The sequence below is a fragment of the Kogia breviceps genome, chromosome 12 (genome assembly GCF_026419965.1).
Source record: "Kogia breviceps isolate mKogBre1 chromosome 12, mKogBre1 haplotype 1, whole genome shotgun sequence".
Taxonomy (NCBI): Eukaryota; Metazoa; Chordata; class Mammalia; order Artiodactyla; family Physeteridae; genus Kogia; species Kogia breviceps.
In genome coordinates this window covers 7718569-7741467 of record NC_081321.1, presented here as the reverse complement: position 1 = coordinate 7741467, position 22899 = coordinate 7718569, and the positions used below count along the sequence as shown (strand labels likewise).

At 42.1% G+C, this 22899-nt stretch overlaps 1 protein-coding gene across 2 annotated transcripts in view; it reads left to right on the top strand.

Moving 5' to 3' along the window:
• YBX3 (Y-box binding protein 3) overlaps positions 1–22899 on the top strand; it is a 25056-nt gene extending 2157 nt beyond the window's left edge. The window contains exons 2-10 of one of the 2 annotated variants that reach the window (XM_059082657.2): positions 1937–2000; positions 2982–3015; positions 5411–5500; positions 7356–7478; positions 11333–11542; positions 16607–16704; positions 19017–19188; positions 20030–20129; positions 22326–22899. In XM_059082657.2, the coding sequence (XP_058938640.1) occupies positions 1937–2000; positions 2982–3015; positions 5411–5500; positions 7356–7478; positions 11333–11542; positions 16607–16704; positions 19017–19188; positions 20030–20095 (857 nt within the window). In that variant the 3' untranslated portion in view covers positions 20096–20129; positions 22326–22899. The remainder of the gene's footprint in view (positions 1–1936; positions 2001–2981; positions 3016–5410; positions 5501–7355; positions 7479–11332; positions 11543–16606; positions 16705–19016; positions 19189–20029; positions 20130–22325) is intronic. The other variant, XM_059082660.2, reaches the window with a different exon arrangement.

Sequence of the window (22899 nt, the reverse complement as noted above, 5' to 3'; positions counted from 1 at the left end):
ACTTCAGTGCACAGCCACAGGCCAGGGCAAGTAGTTGACAGGACTGAAGGAAAACTGCCCTTCTAATGAAGCCTAATGGTCTTCCTCCGCCCCCACTTCCCGTTCTGTGGATATAAAGTGAGTTTATGGTTTTAAAGCAAGAAGAGTGCATGGATGTGTTTGGCCTTATGAAGTCATTAGAAATATTTGTGGAATTAGGAAATTTTTAAAAACTACAGTGGGAGTAAAAATAACCTTCAGCCTGGATTGAAGTTACACTTGAAAATCGCTTTCATCTTTCTCACTCTTAGTGTTGCTTTTCTAATCAAGATTATGCCTTTGACATTAACTATATGAAAATGAATCAAAAAGAGTTCCTAACTTTATATTTTTCTAGGTCATTAATTTTGGGGCACATGAAGGGAGACGCAAAAAGCGTATCATTTGAAATAATGTGCGATTTAAAAGCATATGATTTATCAAAACCAGTCTTCTGTGTACATTTGGATCCAAAGCATAGAATGTTTTTTTCCTCTTTGCCCTGCTGCTCTAATTTAAATGGCCTAAAACTGAAGATTTTAATAGTTTAATCTCTTCATTAGAGAGATCTTCCTTACTTAGCCCAAGAGCCGGAGATTCCTCAGTAAATGGTGGGCTGAATGACTTTGAAGGCATAAAGAGTTTTTTGTTTTTCTTTCTTTTTTTTTTTTTTTTTTACAAAGAGAGCTAAAATACTTCCCCAAGCTTATCAATCTAGCAAAACTCAGAACTAACCCTGCCCACAGCAAAGTAAGTCCTAATTACTGTTTTAGTCTTGAATTTAAAAGCCAAATCTTTATTGTTTATCCTTGGAAATTAAATACTCTATATCGCAGAGAAAGGTAGCATGGATTAATGTTAATTGTTACTTTTATTTTCTACTAAGCTTTTTTCTTTTTTAAAGGTACTCTATTGTCACATTTCCTATTTCACTGAGTCTTGATAATTGCTTTATGCCTTTCCTGAATTGAGGCATAGGCGTTTCTAGAGGTACTGGATTTGGTATTTACAGTTGATTCAGGGGAGTCATCTAAAATAATTAATGGCTGAAACAAATATGAATCTACAAAATATAAATTCTAGGACCATACTATTTGTTTAGATTCCTTCTCTTGAGTTCTATTAAGATCTGGCATTCTACAGAAATGGTCCTACTCATGAGGGAAAGTAGAGACAATAATCAAGTTAAAGGGGAGGAGGTGATAAGAAAATGCTGAGGGTTTGATTCCCACCAAATGGAGAGAGTAGGGTAAACAATGAAACAGAATCCCAAATTCATCACTGGTTTGAAGAGGCCTGTTACATCATGTCTCAGGGTGGTAAGTACAGAACTGGGCTGAGCCGGCCTCAGTTCTATTATTACTCTCAACTTCTTTGATAGGCCCCCATCTGGCACCCAGACAAGTTTCTTCAGGTCCCTGTAGATGAGCTATTCACAAGGAGCTACTATTTCACTATGTAGTTTGCTGACTATTTCAAAGTGTGATGAAAGTGATGTGTTAGGTGGTCGGTACTTACCTTGTTCATGTGTCTACAGTTGTTTTCGTTGTGACCCTCCTTTTGCGCTTAGAAAATTTTTCTCTTGTAAAGCTTTAAAGAGCATGTTTTGTTTCGTTTTTCTTTAAACAGTGTTTCTCAGTTTTAATTATGGCAGAATTGTATAGACTTACGACCACTCCTTATCTTAGGACTTTATTGAAAAGTTTCATGAGGAAGAAAGGTTTAGTCTTTCTGAAAAGTATTTCCCTGTGATAGCTTCACTTGCTCCATTTTCTTCTCCCAGTATACTTTGGAGTTAAGCTTTTAATGGTTTCCTCGGGTATGTTTCAGCTTTAAATAATGCTATCAAGACCTTAGTGGTATGAGCTTTATCTTTTTGTAGGTCAGATACTAATTTATCTGTTTAATCCTATTTTAGCCACCAAAGTCCTTGGCACTGTCAAATGGTTCAACGTCAGAAATGGATATGGATTTATAAATCGGTATGTGTGTGTACCTCTACATGTTTTAAATACCTCCTCGTGCTGTGGCACCTGCTGGTGGTGTCTTTTCCTGTACTTTATGAATGGCTTGTGTAAGTTTTCAGATTTCTGAGCACCGTAAATATTCTCATTTCTAAGCTACTGATAATTAAACATTAATTAAAATACCTTTCTAAAACATTGATAAGTACTTATACAGTCTAGTCATTAAAAGAGAAACAGGTGGCGGTGGGGAGGATAAATGAGGAATGGGAAGAGCCTCAGGATAATTGAGTTGGTGCCCACAATTTCACAGATGGAGAAGTGGGGTCTTAGCCTGGTTAAGCAACTTTCCTAAGGTCGCACGACTAGTGAGTAATTGAGCTGGATTTGTAACCCAGGTCTGGTCCAAGTCCTGTAGAAACCATAGTGTTTTCTTTAAACCGTGGTAGCTTCTAACCATATAGGAATGAACGCACAGCTGTAAGCTATGGGGGTATTCTCATGTTTTTATACGATACCATCATTTTCTCTATTCCCCCTCCCAGGCCCCCCTTTTCAAAAAAACTCCTCCAGTTTCTTCCTTGTATGTTTTGGTGGGTGGTGGCAGTTTTGGGGGGGTGTTTTAGGTTTCAGTGTAAGGAGAGCCTAGTTCACAGCTGTGCCCTGTCCTTTTAGCTGTCTTGCTTTGCTTTTGCTGGGAGGGAAATCTAGGGCTCTGGTTACACACCATGTGATTTAGAGAGAGATGAGAGGAAAGGGATGTTTCTGTAGGTTGAATCTGTATGCTTGGGTCCAAGCACTATTGTCGTATGGAGGAGTGAGGTGGATAGCTTTTGGGTTTAGAAGTTTTTAAGGAGGATTGATTCGAGGCATCTGAATTGAGTTTAGAGGAGAAACAAACATTTATGCTGTGTTTTGAGGTCTTAGGATCTAAACTGTTCTTTTAAGTTTTTCCACGTACCTAGTCCCTTTAATTGTGAGCTTTTTGTCTTCCAACAGAAATGATACCAAAGAAGATGTATTCGTACATCAGGTAAGAGTGATGATAAATGTGACATTTGCTCTGTGAGGAGAGGGGCGTCTGTAATGTGCTATTATCCCTTTCCCAAAGTGAAGTCCTACACTTTATTGTTCTACTCGAAACTCTTTCTGGGACTTTATTTTGGCAAGAGAGCCCAGTTCTACATTTTAAGATTTGCACATAAGCTCTTCTGTCCCATCAAAGTAACTGTTTTCAGACAGTTTTTATTTTTGCAGTCTAATGAAGTAATAATCAGACCACTTTCTAATTTTTAATGCCTTTGAGTCTTTAGCTAAAGCCCTTGTTTCCATGTTAGCATCCTATACTCCCTGACTGTGGTTCCTCCTTGTGTTGGGCTGGACCCCATCTTCCTGTCGCCTGGCTGTGTATTGGTTAAAGGTCCTCCATCAGAGCAGCTTGAACTTGAAATAAATAGCACAGTGAAGCAGATGGTTAGGGTGCGTGTATCTAAGACATTAGGAAACTTCCAACTCCCAGGATAGGCCTCTCTCCTGCGAGAACGAGACACGCTTAGCTCATGTCTAGGTCAGAAAGGCCCGCAGCCCCCCTAGGTTCAAAGGAAATGTAAAAAATGGGTAAAATTTGGAAAATATGGGCCTCTCTGTACAGGAAGCTCAGTCTTTCTTTACATTCTTAGCCTAGGATGTTATTCTGTTGTCCTGTATCCTGGACCTGCTTGGCAAAATAGGTTAAAAGAAGCATCATGTTCGCTTACTGTTCTTTTTGTATATTTAGTGTTCAGTGAATTGTCTCGCATATGTGTGCAGTTCTCAGTGTATAGCAACAAAGAAGTACAGAGGCAGGTACCAATACCGGCGCGCTCACCTCCAGGGCTGTCAAGCATCTGGTTTTCTGTGTTTTTGTTTCCTTCTGTTCAGGATCGTGTGCGTAATGGGGTGGAGTTTGGTGACTGGTGAGAGTGATAGCTAAGAAAAAGCTCTCTGGTTGTGGTTTCTATCAGTTATATTTCAGTTGCTCCTGGGTAACTGGAGTAGATTATTTGGTTCCGACACAATGACTTTTAAAGTCATAACAGACCGAAGGGGAGTGTTGCTTATCACACCTAGAGGTTAATAGACCTTTTGGGGTAAGAATGCTGCCTTTTGGTGACTGCTGGAGTAAAAGGACCTCGCAAGTTTCTGTGTCCACGGCCAGCTTCACTGACCTGATTCCAGCCCCCTGTAAAGTTGGGCTGTGAGTCACCTCAGTGTGTTGAGGCTTGCCCAGTTTAACAGGAAAAAGGGAACGAGCCGGCAGGGAGGGGCTGTTTTTGGACTGGCTGAGGGTTCAAGGCCTGCGAGTATATCCTGTCCTGAACTGCCTTTTTCCTCTCTGGGTGAGGTCTCTGCCCTATTGGCTCTTTTTTTTTTTTTTCCTCCCTCCTACTCAGAGTAAGGGAAGGGCTGGATTACACATGCCTAATCGCTTTATAAAATAAGGTTGACCTAGTTCCATAGGAACTCAGAGCCCCTTTAACTATTTAGAGATACCAGCTAAAGAAATGGGGAATTCGTTGCAGGAATTATTCTCTTCCCTCCACTGACTGAAGGAGAGAGCCCTAGTCATAAGCAGATATTTAGGTGCAGATGTTCAATGCAGGATAAAATCTTCATTAACTTTTAATGTATTATCAGGGAGTGTGTAGGGATAAGTTGACATACTAATGGTGTGATGAGAAAAATTTGAATAAATATCATAGAGTTACAATACAAGGGGTGTAAATGTCCCCCATCTTCCCTCCTCTTCCCCCGCCTTCTTCCCCCGGGCTGCATTTTTATAACCTCGGATAAATCCCTTATCAGCCTCCAGTTGCTTTCCTCATCTGTAAAATGGGAGGGGAGAAGGTGATCAGCAATGTTTTGTTCTTGAGGTAATTTTGTATATTCTGTCAGAAATATTTATCCCCTTAGCATTTTTAAAATTTCTTCGAGGTTAGCAGTTTCTCTTGTGTACAGAAATCTGTGTCCGCGTATTTTTGTGTTTATGTGTGTATATAAGATTTCATGAAGGCACCCCCCGCCCCCCCAAGCCCGCTGCACTGATGGAGATAGAGTCTGAATCTAAGACACTTAACAGAGGGAGGGAACTCACCTCTCCAGTATCACCGCTAGGTCATCAGGCTACAACTGCACATTGTTTGACCCACCTGCCAAGATGAATTTTGAAGGCTAACATGAATCAAGACAGTAATGTAGAACATAGTTTTATAGTGTTTTTTGTTTTGGTTTTGTTGTTGTTTTGGAGATCCAGCTTACTTGGGAGAGTAATTTTTAAAAGTAATGTTAGATCAACAATTTCTTCAGTATAGCCAGTAAACTTGAGAGCAGTGAAATCTGTGGCCAGTTTTGGCACGGACTTCATTTAAAATTTTCTGTTCTCTTGACAGACTGCCATCAAGAAGAATAACCCACGGAAATATCTGCGCAGTGTAGGAGATGGAGAAACTGTGGAGTTTGATGTGGTTGAAGGAGAGAAGGTAAGAGGAATGGTGGCGGGGTAGCCAGGGTGCTGGCCCAGCTCTCTTGCATAGTAAATGGTCTCTCAGCCCTTTATAAATTTGTCATTATGTACATTGTTTGATGTAGTACAAAAGAACATTTTAATTTCTGTTTTAAAAAACAATGAACCCTATTTAATCATGGAAGGAAAAGCTAATTTCTCAAGGTATAAAATGACTTATTTTGGTACCAAAGGTATATTCAAGTGTAGTTTAAAATTAAACTGTTTTATAGTATTAAAAATAGATAAAAGCTGCTTTGGGGCAAAAGATATCTCTCTTTAAGGTTTTTAAAATAACATTTATTTCTTAAAAGTTAACATGTGCATAATAGGAGACCAAAAAACACGGGTATCTTTTTCTAAGAGTAAAGTTTTTAGGCTGTGATTTGTAAGCACTTCTGCACAAATAATACACAGTAAAGAATGTTTTAATCTCAATAAAAGAAGATTCAAATCAAATATAATCGTTGTGTTTTCTCTTTGGCTTGGGTTTTGGAAAGCCAGAGGCATCTTGAGAGACTGTATAACAACCATCTTCAGATGAAGAACAGCCCAAGAAGCTAATGGATCATCTTGACACGCATCTACAGATTTTTTTTATGCTGTTATATGCTTAATTCCAGTATTAGTAATGTTCTTTATGCTTTGTTTTTAATCAACAGCATATTCTAGGTAAAACAATATAGGATAAGAATAAAAACATTTTAAAGCCGTATATGGTACTGCTGCCATGGAGGCTGATCGTGGCTGCTGAGTTACGAGCTGAATGAATGACTAGTTCACTCCCAAGTGAGTGCTCTTTTCACATACACACCATTCATTCCGTAGTCCATATTCTTCGCAGCTCTCAAACTGTTCTCTGTTTTGAAAGGAAAACGACTTTATTCCACCTAATGTAGAAATTTAAATGATTTCGTTACCAATGTGGTCCCCAGGGTATCTTGCAAACCTCTTGGAGTTTCAAATTATCTACCCGCAAATGCTGGCCTGTAATGATCTCTAATGTCTCACCCAGCTCTTAAAATTTTGTTTTGCCAGGGTAATTTTACCTCTGTATATTTTCAGAATTTGAGGTTATACAAATTAATGTAGAGTGGGAAATGTGCTCTTTTGAATCTCCTTTTTATACTTTTGAAGCGTTACTTTATCCATTTGTCCGTATGAGAATCCGAACGCTAACTGTGTTTCAAGGATAAGAAGGTGGTTTGGAGAGGGGCTGCATTTGTGGACATTGTGTATATGCATGCGGACGCTAAGTCGAGGACCCTTCATTCCCGCTGCCGCCGAGCTGGGAGAGGTTTCCCTCTCAGTAGCTTAGTGCTGGACAGAGCCATGTGAGCCCACAAGTGGATTCTCGTAGTACCTCGCAGAGTAACAGAGGTTTCAACATTTTCTAGGAAGAGAACATTATCTCAGTTATTTTCCAGTGAGGAATATTCCTCCTGGTCTAGCATTCCTTCGTTACAGTCGCATTATATTTACCAGTTTGTGTTGCTTAAACAGATATATACTGCTCTTGAATCAAACAAGAAGGCAAAGGTTGTGGAAGCAGACAAGCTGTATACATGTATTATTATTATTTCTTCAACTTTTTATTTTATATTAGAGTAGAGTTGATTAGCAGTGTTGTGTTAGTTTCAGGTGTCGAGCTGTATGCAGTCAAGTCAGGACGTCAAGCATCTTGCTAACCTTATTAAAACATGGGTGTGTTTTTTAGGTCACCGAAGGAATCTCTAGTATGTTCTGCCCGTGTTCAACCCTCTGGCTGTCTAAGGCCGTGCTTTTGGCTTCTTTTTAACTCCGAGGCCGTCTTTGCTTCTCCCCTTTCTCAGGGTGCGGAAGCAGCCAACGTGACTGGCCCGGATGGCGTTCCTGTGGAAGGGAGCCGCTATGCTGCTGATCGGCGCCGCTACAGACGCGGCTACTACGGCAGACGCCGTGGACCGCCCCGTAATGTACGTAATGTACCTTGTCTCTCTCTCTGATCAGTGATTGAAGAAATGCACACATCTAAACTCAAGTGTGTATACTTGGAGCACATAAATGCTGTATCTTCTCCTGGAGACACACTTTTCTTTTGGTGGGGGGCAGATGGGAGATTTTTCATGTCCAGAATTTATCTGTAGCTACTGGTCTTATGGGAAACGTGCCATTCAGCAGTTGTATCAGTTTGTATGTGTTTGGCTGCAAGGAACAGTCATCTAATTATCTTGTAATGAGAAGGCTTAATGAAGGTCGCTGTGCCAAGGCTGTCAAAAAGGTTTTCTCTTGCTTTGGCTCTTTTACCCAGCCAGAACCGTGCCGTGCGGCATTCACGGCGAACGGGGACCGGGATTCCTGTGACTGGCTTGAATCTGTTGTTCCTCCCTTGTTAACGTCTAAGAAAGTCAGCCTTTGGTTGGCAAGGAGGAATGGGGAACGGCCCAGGAATAAGTGATGAACAGTGCTGGCCACAGAAACATCAAGTAATTTGCCTCCGTTACGTAGCTATTTTATTTAGCATAGCATTTCCCATCATTTCAAAGTAAGGAAGAAGTAAGTAATTCTCTGGATTATTAGTTCTTTAGATTGGTACCAATCCAGATGGAAGGGCTTACAACCCAGTCCAACTGGAGTTTGCTTAGGAGGCTCAGTTTAAAGTATTCTCAAGGCACCCAGAGAGACTCCCGTCCAGTTTGTGGTCATGAGGGTCCTATTAGATGTGAGTCATTTTTTGATGTTTCTAGAGTTAGTACCTGGGATTGGTACTATGGAATGAAATCCAAACACTAAGTCTGTTTCAAGGATAAGAAGAAGGTTTAGCATCACAAGATGGTTTGTGAGCACAGGATTGTGGCTATGTATAACATCCAAGGAAAACTTTTGAAAAATCTCACCAGAAGAAAGTATTTGCAGATTGAGAATGATTTATCTATACACTTTGATAGATTAATATCTTTCTGCTTACCTAAATGCTTCCTCTCTTCATTCTGTCATCTTCACACGCAGCCCAAACTGATTTTTATCAGATTCCTTATGACATCTTGTTTTTCTATTTCTATATATCTCTTACCCGTGTTTTGCTTATCCTATGTGATTTTAAAAAATAAGCTGTGTAGGGGGTGATAGAAATGAGCTACCATAGCATTTACTCTTTCAAGTTCACCAGATTCACGGAGTTCTAGTTGTAATTACTTTGACTTCTAGGTTAATTCAGAAGTAAAAGTGGGCGAAAACCTTTAGTGAAAACTTTTCCTTTGAAGGCTTTTCTCCTCAGCTGGAAATTCTGAAGTCATGCATGTGAAAGATATTTAGAAATTATCAAAATTCTGAAAGTAAACATAAATGAGGGTTTTCTGTTGTGATGTCTTTAAGTCCTAACAGCTTATTGAGTAACAATAAGCTGTTAGTTAACAAGTGAGTAACAATAAGTAACAATGGCACCACCATTGTTCTTATTTTGTAAAACTCTTAACGAGAAAGATCTGGCTATAGAAGACTATAGAGATACAGAAGGCTATAGAGATACAGAAAACCTAAAGAGAAAACCTTACTATTTTGGTGAACATTTTCTACGCTAATAGGTCTTTACATAATTGAGGATTGTACCTGATACAGGCTTTATAAAGTGTAGAATGGCTTAGTTTTTCTGAAGTTAGACTAGCTGAGACCGTAGTTGAAGCTTTTCCTCTTTGGGAATTGAGTTGCCCACGTGAGCTTTGTTCTGGAGGGCCCTCAATCTTAACTATCCTCAACCCCGATGTCAGTCATTTTATTTTGTTCATTTTAAATTTGTTCATTTTTAAAACTTATAGTTGCTTCCCTTAAGACTACCTTTGGCACAGCAATCCCCCTGTAAAGTAGGATTGGAAATAAAAATTTCTTTGAGGGATGTTTAGCTGTTTGCTTGTTTTTTTTAATATAAAATATTAGTATGTGATGTGGTAGTTTAAATCAGGAAAAAATATAAAATGAGTCAGTATTTCCCTTTGTTAATAAGGTTTATTATATTCAGAAACCGTTTGTATTTATTACTTACTACTGTCTATTAAAGTGCAATTAAAACTTTATTCCTAAACATATAAAGAGAATCAATCATGCCTTAAGTCAGTGGTTCTCTTTGGTTTTTGGACCCTTTTATATGTTTAAATATGGTATCCCCGAGTTTTTGTTTACGTGTGTTTATACCTATTAATATTTATTGTATTAGAAAGTAAAGCAGAAATTTAAAAGATTTAGTTTATTTAAAATAAGCTCATTACTTGTAAACATAAAGAACGTTTTTTTCATGAAAACTATATTTTTTAACTGAGAGGAGTGGTGTTGCTTTATGTGATTTTTTTTTTTTGTAAATCACTGATCTCTGGTTTAATAGAAGACAGATGGATTCTCACAGCTCCTTCTGCATTGGGGCTGCCAAGAAGCCACGTGTCACTCTAGTTTCTGGGTGATTCCCCCCCCCCAAACTCATGAGAGAAGGAGAGGGGGAAAGACAGATAGCATCTTACCAGCACTATGAAAATAGTTTGATCTCAATAACCCCCGGGAAGGGTTTCAGAGACCCCCCCCCATCCCTACTTTGAGAAATGCTCCAGGAAGCAAGCCACTACCTGTTGATAACACCACAAAACATATTTTTCTCACCTTTGCCCCAGTGGATGGCCAATGTTGGGGGAGACACATTTGGTGGAGCTAAATATTCTAAACTTGTATATGTTTTTTGGGTGGCTGGTCAGCTGACATTCACCAATTCTAACTAGATGCGAACTAAATTCGTTAGAGATTGATTGCACTTGCCTTTCTGCTTCTTGGTATTTTATGTGTGTGGATCTACTTGAATCTAAATGTGGTTTATCCCAGGTTATCACCTGATAATCTGGGTTAAAGGCATTTTTGTCCGTCTAATAGAGGGGATTGTTCCTTTGGGGGAGAGATCGTTTTCTTCCATCGACATTCACCCTACATGGTTCTCTTTGGTTCTCATCTTGCCGAAGCATCTTCTTTTTTAAAATTTATTTATTTATTATTTTTATTTTTTTTAAGCTTTTATTTTTTTATTTTTTATTTTTTTTAACATCTTTATTTGAGTATAACTGTTTTACAATAGTGTGTTAGTTTCTCCTTTACAACAAAGTGAATCAGTTATACATATACATATGTTCCCATAACTCTTCCCTCTTGTGTCACCCTCCCTCCCACCCTCCCTATCCCACCCCTCTAGGTGGTCACAAAGCACAGAGGTGAACTCCCTGTGCTATGCGGCAGCTTCCCACTAGCTATCTAATTTACATTTAATAGTGTATATATGTCCCTGCCACTCTCTCACATCGTCACAGCTTACCCTTCCCCCTCCCCATATCCTCAAGTCCATGCTCTAGTAGGTCTGTGTTTTATTCCAGTCCTACCACTAATCTCTTCATGACATTTTTTTTTTTTTTTAGATTCCATATATATGTGTTAGCATACGGTATTTGTTTTTCTCTTTCTGACTTACTTCACTCTGAATGACAGTCTCTAGGTCCATACACCTCATTACAAATAACTCAGTTTCGTTCCTTTTTATGGCTGAGTAATATTCCATTGTATATATGTGCCACATATTCTTTATCCATTCATCTGTTGATGGACACTTAGGTTGCTTCCATGTCCTGGCTATCGTAAGTAGAGCTGCAATGAACATTTTGGTACATGACTCTTTTGGAATTATGGTTTTCTCAGGGTATATGCCCAGTAGTGGGATTGCTGGGTCGTATGGTAGTTCTATTTGTAGTTTTTTAAGGAACCTCCATACTGAAGCGTCTTCTGAATCTCTGTTTCCTTGCCTCGCTAGTGCGCTGGGGAGGAGGAGGAAGGGAGCGGCAGCGAAGGATTTGGCGCCTCCGCCGCTGAGGGGCAGCTCTCGGGGGCCCTGAGTCAGCGGCGTCGCCCCCAGTACCGCCCCCAGTACCGCCCCCAGTACCCACGGCGCTTCCCGCCTTACCACGTGGGACAGACCTCTGACCGCCGCTCCCGGGTCTTTCCCCATCCCAATGGAATGCAGGTAAACTTGCATCGGGGGCTCCTCTTCAGCAGTCCTCACCCCTCCGTCCTTCCTCCTCCCCCTCCTCCTCCTCCCCCTCCTCCTCCTCCTCTCCTCTCCTCTCCTCTCTCCTCTTCCTCCCCTCCTCCCCTCCTCCTCTCCTCCTCCTCCTCCTCCCCTCCTCCTCCTCTTCTCTCCTCCTCCTCTCCTCTCCTCCTCCCCTCCTCCTCCTCCTCCTCTCCCCCCACCCCCCCCCCCGCCCCCTGCGGCACCAGTGGCCAGAAATCAAACCTTGCTTTTGGCTTCCTGGTGCTTCCAGAGCAGACTAGGCAGCCTTCTCAGAGCAGTCATTCTAGTCACACTTCTACAAGCACGACCACCTGGGCCATGCTTATAACCGGGGACGCTGGGTGGACAGGGTACGGTTCTAGTTTATGGAAGAATGAGAGACGTAAAGTAGAGACGGGTGGTACGTGTAAGCGCTGAACTCTGAAGCCAGGCGGGCCTGGATTTGAATCTTGCCTCGTCTGTGAGCTTTTGAGGTTAACTTGGCCATCCATTGAATGGAGATAATTGCCTCACTGTGGGGTTGTGATGATTAAATCAAAGGTAAAGACCTTAGTGTGATGCCTCAGGATGGAGAAGGTCTATATAAAGTCCTTAATTTAGATGAAATAGCGTTGATTATTAAGAAAACCTAACACAGAGTGGAGATTGTTGATTCTCCATTGGTTCTCCTTTTTACTGCAAAATATTGATACAACTATCATGAACTTGACCTGTAATTAATAAGCCTTTTAACAGCTTTGCAGTTCCCAGTAAACTTGGTAATCTCGGGATAGGACATCATCTTTGTTACTACCAGCTACAACTTCCTCCTCTTACTAGCCTTGGTTTTTGTTTTTTTACTAAGTGTTTTGACTGAACGTTATGTTCAGTCTGTTCTTTGCTGCCCTTTTCCCTTCCTATCATGCATGACTGTGTTCTTGCTACATGGCTTCTTGTTTTTTTCCCCTTCTACTCTTTAACAGCTGTCCCTGACAAATGTGCTAAAAATAACAAGTAGCCTTACATATATGGAGAGATTGGGTACATGAGGCATAGTAGGTTTCTTTAGAGGGCAGCACCCTGCGCCTCTAGGAAATGAGGACAGGAAGTCAGGGAGATTGTAATACACACTTATTTTTAGGGCATTAGTAGTACCTTCCTGAAATAATCCTTCTTAGTATTAGCATATACGTGTGTATCATACTTTTTTGAGAAGATGAGGATTATTTGCTAGATCGTTTGAAATAAAGTATATTTCACCTTAGGAATGGGAGGTTCAGAGCAAAGGGGTTCTTTGGTGCGGGGCGGAAGAGTAGGTTGAAAACTAATTTTGAAAATGTGCATATTCTGGTGACCACAGTTAGTTCTCTTAACTTGGGTTGAAATTCTTACCCATTTAATAGCTAACATGAAATCGTCAACAGTTTTTCCTTAGAACCCTCCTAATACATACCATGGTTAATGTTCAGTGATAGAAGTCGGCTGCAGCCAACCAACAGCACCAGCGAAAATTCGTAAAACTTGCTTCTGTGCAGCTTAGGCTACTTCCGGGTTGTCCATGTAAATGGCTTAAAGCTACAGAGAGATCTCGGAGATGGTAAAGATTGTTGAGGCCAAATGGAAAAGTCTCTGCCAACATTTTCTACTGTTGTCTATACAAAACTGTGAAATTTATTGGACACAACAGGAAAAAAATGAAAATATGCAGGCCAATAGTATTTCCCTTCTGTACCGAGGACGTAATGTAGCATCATATATCAGTGTCCAGAGGACTTCCTTTTTTTTTTTTTGCGGTACGCGGGCCTCTCACTGTCGTGGCCCTTCCCGTTGCGGAGCACAGGCTCCGGACGCGCAGGCTCAGCGGCCACGGCTCACGGGCCCAGCCGCTCCGCGGCACGTGGGATCCTCCCGGACCGGGGCACAAACCCGTGTCTCCTGCATCGGCAGGCGGCCCCTAACCACTGCGCCACCAGGAAAGCCTGAATTCCAGTTTTTTAAAGATAATAATTCTAGATATTTGAAAAATAAGTTGAATTGGTTACTGAGCTAAATCAGCTGTTTGTAGTCTGTGAGAAAAGAACTACATGACAGAGGAAAAGGAGCAACATTATTTGGCATCCACCAAGGGACAGATGTTTGAAATCAGTTCTTAGTTTTCCCTACAGTTTTATGGAGTTGGCAGTGGTATCCAGATTGTTGTTGTTGTTGTTACAAATGAAGGGATTTGAGTAGTTTAAAGAATTAGCAACTTTTACCTAAGGTTACGTGGGCGAGAAGTGGTAGAGCTTGGTTTAAACTCAGTCTGTCTGTCCGTTCTCTTCCCATTCTATCATTCCAGTAAAGGCTTATCCTTTACACATGTTCGTTGCTGTTTCTGTGTGTGTGTGCGTGTCTGCGTGTGTGTGTGTGTGTATCAAAGTTCCTGAGGAAGCAGCAGCTTTGCTCGTTCAGAGAAGTAAGGCAGGCTCATGTGTTTGGGAAGAGAGGGGTGAGGTGAGATGAAGGTGCTATCTTAGGGCGGGTCAGGCATGCTGGGTAGACCAAGAGAAGAACTATTGACCTACCCCAAATGTGATGAAAAGCCAGTTAAGGGATCTAAAGAGGGAAGAAACGTATTTGAGGAATCACTGGATAGTTTAAGGAGGCTAGACCACGGCGGTGGGGGGCAGCAGCAGAAGTAAGGAGACCAGCTAACATACTTCCCCCGTGGAGAGGGGGTCGGGGGGCATGGATTAGAGTGCTAGCAGTGGAGGCGTGAGGAGTGGTCAGATTTAGGAAGCGTTTTCAGCATGGAAGGGGCAACCTGTGATGATGGAGTGAACGTGTGGTGTGAGGAGTAAAGTGTGCCTTTGTGAAGAAAGGCCAGCTTTGGGCAGAGACACAGAAGTCATTTGGAGATCTTCTCTTGGGCAGATCAAATACGCCACACACACAGCACACACACACACACACATTTACGCATGCGTAGCTTACAGTGTGTGTATGTGCCTATGTATTTGTGTGTGTGTGTTCTTTATTTCTGCCTACTAAAATGGCCTGAAGTCAATGACACGTTAATAGCATTGAGCATACCTGGCCCCCGATTTTTCATTTATAAATACCATTCTCCAATAAAAAGAAGCCCCTCTGGAGAAACGGCTGATTTCAGAGCCAGGCCAGAGAGAGTGTACAATATGAGCCTGGAACATCTTGCTGTGCCAGAAAGCAAGGAAGTGCTCAAAGAGTGCTGGAGACACGCCCAACAGGCCATGAGCCAGCTGGAAAGGGTTCCCATTGGCCACTAATGATAGGAACAGATTATAACTCGTTGAATAGCATAGAAAACCATGAGTCTTTACAGGTGTAGACAAATAAATATATTGAATTTGATAAGGAGTGGAATATTTACAGACTTTGAAAGTACGTCTTCACAAAATCCACATAAATTGCAAAGGGGGATAGAGTAAACTTAGCATGGAGCAGCCTGCTTCTCAAAGTGACCCCTGTCAGTAACGGTACGGATTGAAACCATGGGCCGTCTGACAGGACGCGGTGAGAAGAATCCAGTGCTGCTTTTGTGGCTTCCCTTCCAAAGGCGCGTAAGCTAAATCATGAGAAGACACCAAACAGCCCCAACTGAGGGGTATTTTACAAAATAACTGCTCCTGTAACCTTTAAAAGTGTCAAGGTTGTGAAAACCAAGTAAAGATTGAAGAACTGTTCAGATAAAGAGACAACTAGAGTCAAGGCATGGTTCCAAATGAGTCCCTTTGCTGTAAAGAACATGACTGGGGCAACTGGTGAAACTCAAATGGAGTCTGAGGATTAGAGTGTATACTTCCAGCTGTCCTGTAAGTTTGTGGTTAATTAAAGAAAAAGGCTGGAGAAGATGGGTGCTATTTCAGCACGTTTATATGCCTGGACGGAAATCATGGAGGAGAGAAGGGGGGTGGGGGATTGAGAGTTCAAGTGCCCTAGCAGGCCAGAAAGAGGGGCTGGCTTTGGCTATGAGCATGGACCACTTAATGAGTGTAATGAGAGAAGAAAAAGCAAATGCAGCAGGTTGGTAGATTTGATGGTGAAAGAACGTGGAGATTCTTCTCATTGCTTCTCTTTTCTTAGTGAAATACGGAGAAGGAAGGGATATTACTTTTGAGGGGGGAAAAAAAAAGATTGAGATGTGGCTGTATTATAAAGAATTTCAGAGATTGTTGGTGGGATTTTTTGTTTGTTAGTTTTTAGCTCTATCTTCCCCTGGAAGTTCTGCAATATATTATTTCCCCAGCTTAAAATAAATTTCTCAAGGAAGGATATTTTATTTTTTTAATGCTGTACTTCAGTAAATAATGCAAACAGATGAAAGGAAAAAATTGTGAAAGGAAGAAATCAGAGGTGAAGGTGTGGTGGAACCTTTGAATGTAGAAACCATTACCGTATTGAAGGGATACCCAGGTTGTAGAATGAGTGGGTCTGAGTTTGAAAAGATTGACAAGATTCTCTTTACGCCAACGTAGTACATCACTCCATTGCCTTTTGTACTAGAGGTTTTCTTTCAAGAGGTGAATGGAACACTTCAAAATTTTTAATATCGTAAAATAAGTTTAGGTGTACGGGGATAAGGCAAAAGACTGTCTAGTGGGAATGAGTCTTTCTTTCTTTCCTGTCATTCACACAGATCTAATCAGTACATAGTTCATTGTTAGAATTGAGAGTTCCCAGCCCTGTAATGAAGCCTTTTATTTTCTCCTTTTAAAAAAATTTCTGGGGTTTCCCTGGTGGCGCAGTGGTTGAGAGTCCGCCTGCCGATGCAGGGGACGCGGGTTCGTGCCCCGGTCCGGGAAGATCCCACGTGCCGCGGAGCGGCTGGGCCCGTGAGCCATGGCCGCTGAGCCTGCGCGTCCGGAGCCTGCGCTCCGCAACGGGAGAGGCCACAACAGGGAGAGGCCCGCGTACCACCAAAAAAAAAAAAAAAAAAAAAAATTTCTGAAGGCAACTGTGTGCCGTGTCTCATATCCTGTAGCCTGACACTCATCTTCGGCTCTCCTTGCCTCCTCCTAGGCGGGTGAGATTGGAGAGATGAAGGATGGAGTCCCAGAGGGAGCACAACTTCAGGGACCAGTCCATCGAAATCCGACTTACCGCGCAAGGTACCGTAGGTGGGTAACGTTTTCTGAGAGCTGATGACCCATCGCAGAACTTGTGAGCGACAGTAGGATGGAAGAGGACGTTGCGGGTCTGTCTTGTGGACTTATTGTGTAATGAATGAGAAGGTGTGGCTGTTTGGACCATATGTCCAAGTTGTGGGAGGGGCTCTGCGATCCATGTTTTCACACGGCTGGGTGGCATTGCCCCTGCTTAACGGTTAGGATTTTGTTACCCCTGTACCAGAGCAGCGTTTGCTTCTGAGAACTTTCCCATGATGTAAAGTCATACTGGAGTTTTTTTTTTTATTATATTTAACGAGATAAGCAGAAATGAATTGATGGGTCATTCATTCAGTGGTGGTGCTATGAATGGAGGGAGAGTTGGCTGCCAGCGAGTGTTTGGGACACTGAATATTCTGATAACCGGGGCAGTCTAATGCGGGGGTTAAATCAGCCTACAGATCACATCGTCTGTGTTTAAATCCCCACCCTACGATTAGCAGCCCCTGTGTAGCTGTATCTCCTCCGGCAAGTTTCAGGACTCCTCTTAGACTTAGTCACCAGCTTATGCAGTGGACAGTAAGGGATATTCTACCGCTGTCAATAGGGTTAGATGTACTAAGGCGTTTCAGGTAATCAGTATGATGCCTTGTATAGTAAGCCCTCGATAAATTAATCGATTAGTACTACTACCAACATTGTTAAGGTTAGTGAAAGAGGGACTTCCCTGGTGGCGCAGTGGTTAAGAATCCGCCTGCCAATGCAGGGGACACGGGTTCGAGCCCTGGTCCGGGAAGATCCCACATGCCGCGGAGCAACTAAACCTGTGCGCCACAACTACTGAGCCCGCGCTCTTGAGCCCGTGAGCTACAGCTGCTGGAGCCCACGAGCCACAGCTACTGACGCCTGTGTGCCTAGAGCCTGTGCTCTGCAGCAGGAGAAACCACTGCAATGAGAAGCCTGTGCACCACAACGAAGAGTAGTCCCCGCTCTCAGCAACTAGAGAAAACCCATGTGCACCAACGAAGACCCAACGCAGCCAAAAATAAATACATAAAATAAATAAATTTATTTTAAAAAAAAAGATTAGTGCAGGAGTGTTATTTTATTTCTGCTTTATCCCTTGTGAAGACTGGATTGGGCTAGACTCCCTAAGATTCTTTTTAAGCTTTTTATATTATAAGCCTTCCTGTTCCTTTACCCTGTCCTTGAGGAGCTCCATTCCTGAATGACGTCCATACCACCCTGAAGTGTGGCAATAGGGGTTTATTGAGAGGCGAGTAAGTATATTATTTGGGGAAGGATTTGTACCACGCTACATCTTCTTTTCTCCCAAGATTCGTTTCAGAGTTAGACATAGTCATTCTAATGATTCATTACAAAGGACTTTGGAAATAAAAGAGGCTTCATAGAAATGTCTTCAGGAAAACAGAAAAAAGACAGTAGTGTATGTGAACCCCAGCTCTGTCAATCTCTAGCTGTGTGATCAAAGTGTTGCATTTGACCTTTTTTGACCTATAAAAGCAGCAATCCTTTATGGTTCAACCAAATACTTACCCTCTTTAAACCTCTTGGTTTTCTTACTGTAAATCTTAAACTCACAGAATTAGCCCTGAAATTAAATTAGATAATTAACGTGAAAACACACCAGCACAGGCTTTGGCGCACAGCGAGCGATGTTCGTTTGCTCCCCACGTCGAATCCCCTTTGACTCCACTGTACGCTGTCCATGGAGGGCAGATACGGGAGAGGTTTTCTTTTTTAATTTTTCCATCCTCCGTGCCTGGCAAAGTGCCTGGTAGGATCATAGTGTATGTTCGGTACATGTTTGTTCACGGTGTTCAGGTGAAGGGGGAAGATGACAGAAAGATGGGGTTTTCACCACACCTTTGTGCCACTTGCCTGTGCATAATTCTAGCAGTAAGTCTCGATCCCTTGACTTTTTAATCTTTAAAAATAAAACCTGGGAATTCCCTGGTGGTCCAGTGGTTAGGACTCCGCCCTCTCACTGCTGAGGGCCCGGGTTCAGTCCCTGGTTGGGGAACTAAGATCCCACAAGCTGCGCAGCGCAGCCCAAATAAAGAAATAAATAAAATTTAAAAACCTGATTTTTTTTTTTTTTCTCCCGTTGCGGAGCACAGGCTCAGCGGCCGTGGCTCACGGGCCCAGCCGCTCCGCGGCATGTGGGATCTTCCCGGACCGGGGCACGAACCCGCGTCCCCTGCATCTGCAGGCGGACTCTCAACCACTGCGCCACCAGGGAAGCCCAAACCTGATGTTCTTGAGGGCATCTGTTCTCTTTTCTCCTGTGTTCTCTGCTCTAGGGGCCCTCCTCGCCCACGACCTGCCCCAGCGGTTGGAGAGGCTGAAGATAAAGAGAATCAACAAGCGGCCAATGGTCCAAACCAGCCACCTGCTCGCCGTGGATACCGGCGCCCCTATAACTATCGGCGTCGCCCCCGTCCTCCTAATGCTCCTGCACAAGATGGCAAAGAGGTGAGTCCAGCCAGCCGGAGGGGATGCTGCCAGATCATCCTTAATCATGTCAAGCTTTAGTATTCCCTTCTAAGAGTGGTTTTATAATCTGAAAACTGAGACTTAAAATATGTATAATATATATCATATATTTTTGTGTATAACATTGTTCATTTATATATGTGTGTGTGTGTGTGTGTGTGTGTGTGTGTGTGTGTGTAAATATATATATATAGAGAGACAGACAGCGAGAGAATGCCCCGCACATATCACAAACCAAATATTTGAATTCAACCAGTTAACATTCTAGCTAGAACGTTTAGAGCTTTCCAAACAAAAGACAGCATTTAGAGAGAGGAACCTGCTTCTCAGCACGTTGGAAGCAACTGTATATATATTTTTTTTTTTTTTTTTTTTTTTTTTTTTTTTTTTTTTTTCCGGTATGCGGGCCTCTCACTGTTGTGGCCTCTCCCGCTGCGGAGCACAGGCTCCGGACGCACAGGCTCAGCGGCCATAGCTCACGGGCCCAGTCGCTCCGCGGCACGCGGGATCCTCCCGGACCAGGGCACGAACCCGTGTCCCCTGCATCGGCAGGCGGACTCTCAACCACTGCGCCACCAGGGAAGCCCCAGCAACTGTATATTTTTAATGGCTTTTTGCTGTGGAGAGTGGTGGTGTTTAGTTGCCATTTGGAGGCCATTCTTCTGTGGTTCTAATTTTTTCCTCATACTTTAAGAGTAGTTAAGACTTTGCACAGTGATTTACCTTCACACATCCCGACTTGTGAGACCTTTCAGTCTTGAACTCTCACTGCCGTATGACTCCATTAATTTCTGGTTTGTGGATTTGTTGTGCGTTTCAGACCAAGGCAGGTGAAGCACCGTCTGAGAGCCGTGCTCCAGCCCCCGAGCAGAGCGGCATCGAGTAACATCCGGCTCCCCAGGCACCCTCACCATCAGCGGGTAGGAGCTCGGGCGGCCGGCACAGGAGCCGATATTCTCTTTGAGTAGCACTGATTTCTCAACAGTAGCGCAGATCACTCTCAACTAGTTCTGTACTTCATCTGGGCCAGCTTTCCGATCTCCATCAGGATTCTGGAGAAAGAGCAGCTTTGGTGGTGAAATATCTCTGAGGCTGATCTTATTTTGCTAGGCATTGGGGATGCAAATATGCAGACAGAGTCGATGAGAGTCAAATTCATTTTTCTAGATAGACAGTTATTAACTATTATCACCATCTCAGAAAACTTTAGAAAGTTTTACTTTTGTGACACCTTGTGGCCAATTTGATAATTTTTAAGTGCCTGACAAGGCCTCATTTTAATAACAGAGGACTGTGATCTGTAGAATAAACAAGAATGTGGTTTTTTTCTTCCCTTTTCCCTTTGATAACCAACATTATTTATTTTGAGGCAGTATCTGTAGTACGTGAGAGCCCGTGGGTTTATATATCCAGTGCAGGAGCTAGTAGTCATTTGCTTGAATGATCTTGAGCAGTTGATTTATCCTCTGCAGCGGTACTGTCGGCTGCTGGTAAACTGAGGATACTGACTAGATTCCCCACTAGGGTTGCTGCAAAGACTTAGTGAGATAACACGTATGAGGTGCTTATTAAGCAGGACGCGGTGAAGAATAACCTCTCCATAAAAGTTAGCTTGTTTTGGGCGTCCCTGGTGGCGCCATGGTTAAGAACCCTCCTGCCAATGCAGGGGACACGGGTTTGAGCCCTGGTCCTGGAAGATCCCACATGCCGCGGAGCGACTAAGCCCGTGCGCCACAACTACTGAGCCTGAGCTCTAGAGCCCGCGAGCCACAACTACTGAGCCCGTGTGCCTAGAGCCCATGCACTGCAACGAAGAGTAGCCCCCCCTCGCCGCAACTAGAGAAAGCCCGTGTGCAGCAACAAAGACCCAGCACTGCCAAAAGAAAAAAAAAAGTTAGCTTGTTTTTCTTTATTGTTGCTTCCTGTTATTTTTCCTCTCTTAAAGATCCTGGAAATTGTATTTATACAGGTAGAAATACACTAGAAAGACTGGCTCAGCGAGTCTTACAAGAATTTATAAGCCATAGTTGGTTTCATTCTGGGTTTTTCATCTAATAAGTCCTGAAAGTAAGTTTTTAGTATTTCTTGGTTGTTCTTTTCATTACATAAATAAGGACTTCGCTTTTGGTTGAAAGATAGGTTGTAAAGCTCATAGTAGTAGTGTTATTTTTCCAAAAATTGTTCAGATTTTGTAAAATTTTTAGATCATTTTAAGTTTCTACTTTTTAAATGCTATCTGCATTTATATGCAGAGCTTTAGGATTTCAATTATCCTTTCGCTAGGTAGACAATTGCTGTGCTGAGAATATTCTGTTTTATCTCTGGGTAGCATGGACAGTTTATTATAGAAATAAAGTCCATATTCACACTTGCTCGCATTAACTGACGGAATTATATATTAATCATTTGACCATAAACTTTTACTTGGTGACATTATTTTTAAGTATTGTTCCTAAGGAAATAATCCAAAATATAGGGGGAAAAAATTTCTTCTATTTACAATCTAATGTTGCAGAAGTGGTTAAATATTGTGGTATATCCATATTAGGAGATATTGTACAGCCACTAAAATGATTATGAAGAATTATCAATGCTATAGTATCATTTATTTGAAAAGGCTTCATGATGATAATTTTCTTTTCTAGAATTTTTACTATTATGTACTGACTGTTCTGGTTTACAAAAATGTTTTATTAAAAATTTTCCATTAAATTGGGCTTCCCTGGTGGCGCAGTGGTTGAGAGTCTGCCTGCCGATGCAGGGGACACGGGTTTGTGCCCCGGTCCGGGAAGATCCCACATGCTGCGGAGCGGCTGGGCCCGTGAGCCATGGCCACTGAGCCTGTGTGTCCAGAGCCTGTGCTCCACAACGGGAGAGGCCACAACAGTGAGAGGCCCGCGTACTGCAAAAAAAAAAAAAAAAAAAAAGAAAAAAAATTTCCATTAAATTAATGTTTCAGTTTACAAATCTATAAAAGATACACAGTGTAAGATTTTGTTTAGAGCTTTTGAAAATTGATTTTTTGAACTACATAAAAAACATAATTTTTGCCTTTTTATTCTTTAACTCTTGGTCATCTTGTCACTCTTCATAAGTTTGATTTGAATTTTTTGCAGGTGACCTAAAGAATTAATGACCATTCAAAAAATAAAGCAAAAAGCAGACCGCAACCTTACCGACACCAAAGAAACGTCCAAGCAAGAAAGTGGAAGACTAATAACCAAGACGTGGACGTTAGAACGCTCACTACTATTCTTTACGAAGCAAACAGCTAGCTACACGAGGAAAGCGTCAGCCAGTTTTTCCAGCAGCTGAGATCTTAGGAATGCCTGCACGGAACAAGAGAGCAACCTCCCCGGTTTCAGCAGCCACTAGGTTTATATTTTTTTCCTGGTTTTTACTGTTTTGGTAATATGAATTGAAAGAAGAAATATTAATACCACATGGGGAGACACCCCCTCCCAACCAAAGAAATCTAAAATATGTAGTAAATGCTTTTTTTCCCTTTTTTGTTCATTTTGGATGCTGGTGCTAAACTTCCAAGTGTCATGAGTTAAAAAGAAATTTTATGCCCTTCTTATTTATTTTGAGGATGAGGGGAGGATAACATTTTGCTTTCTTATGTGACTCTCTTTGAAAATGTGCAGTATGAAATTACTCAAAAATAAAATTTTTACCCCAAAAGGAAAA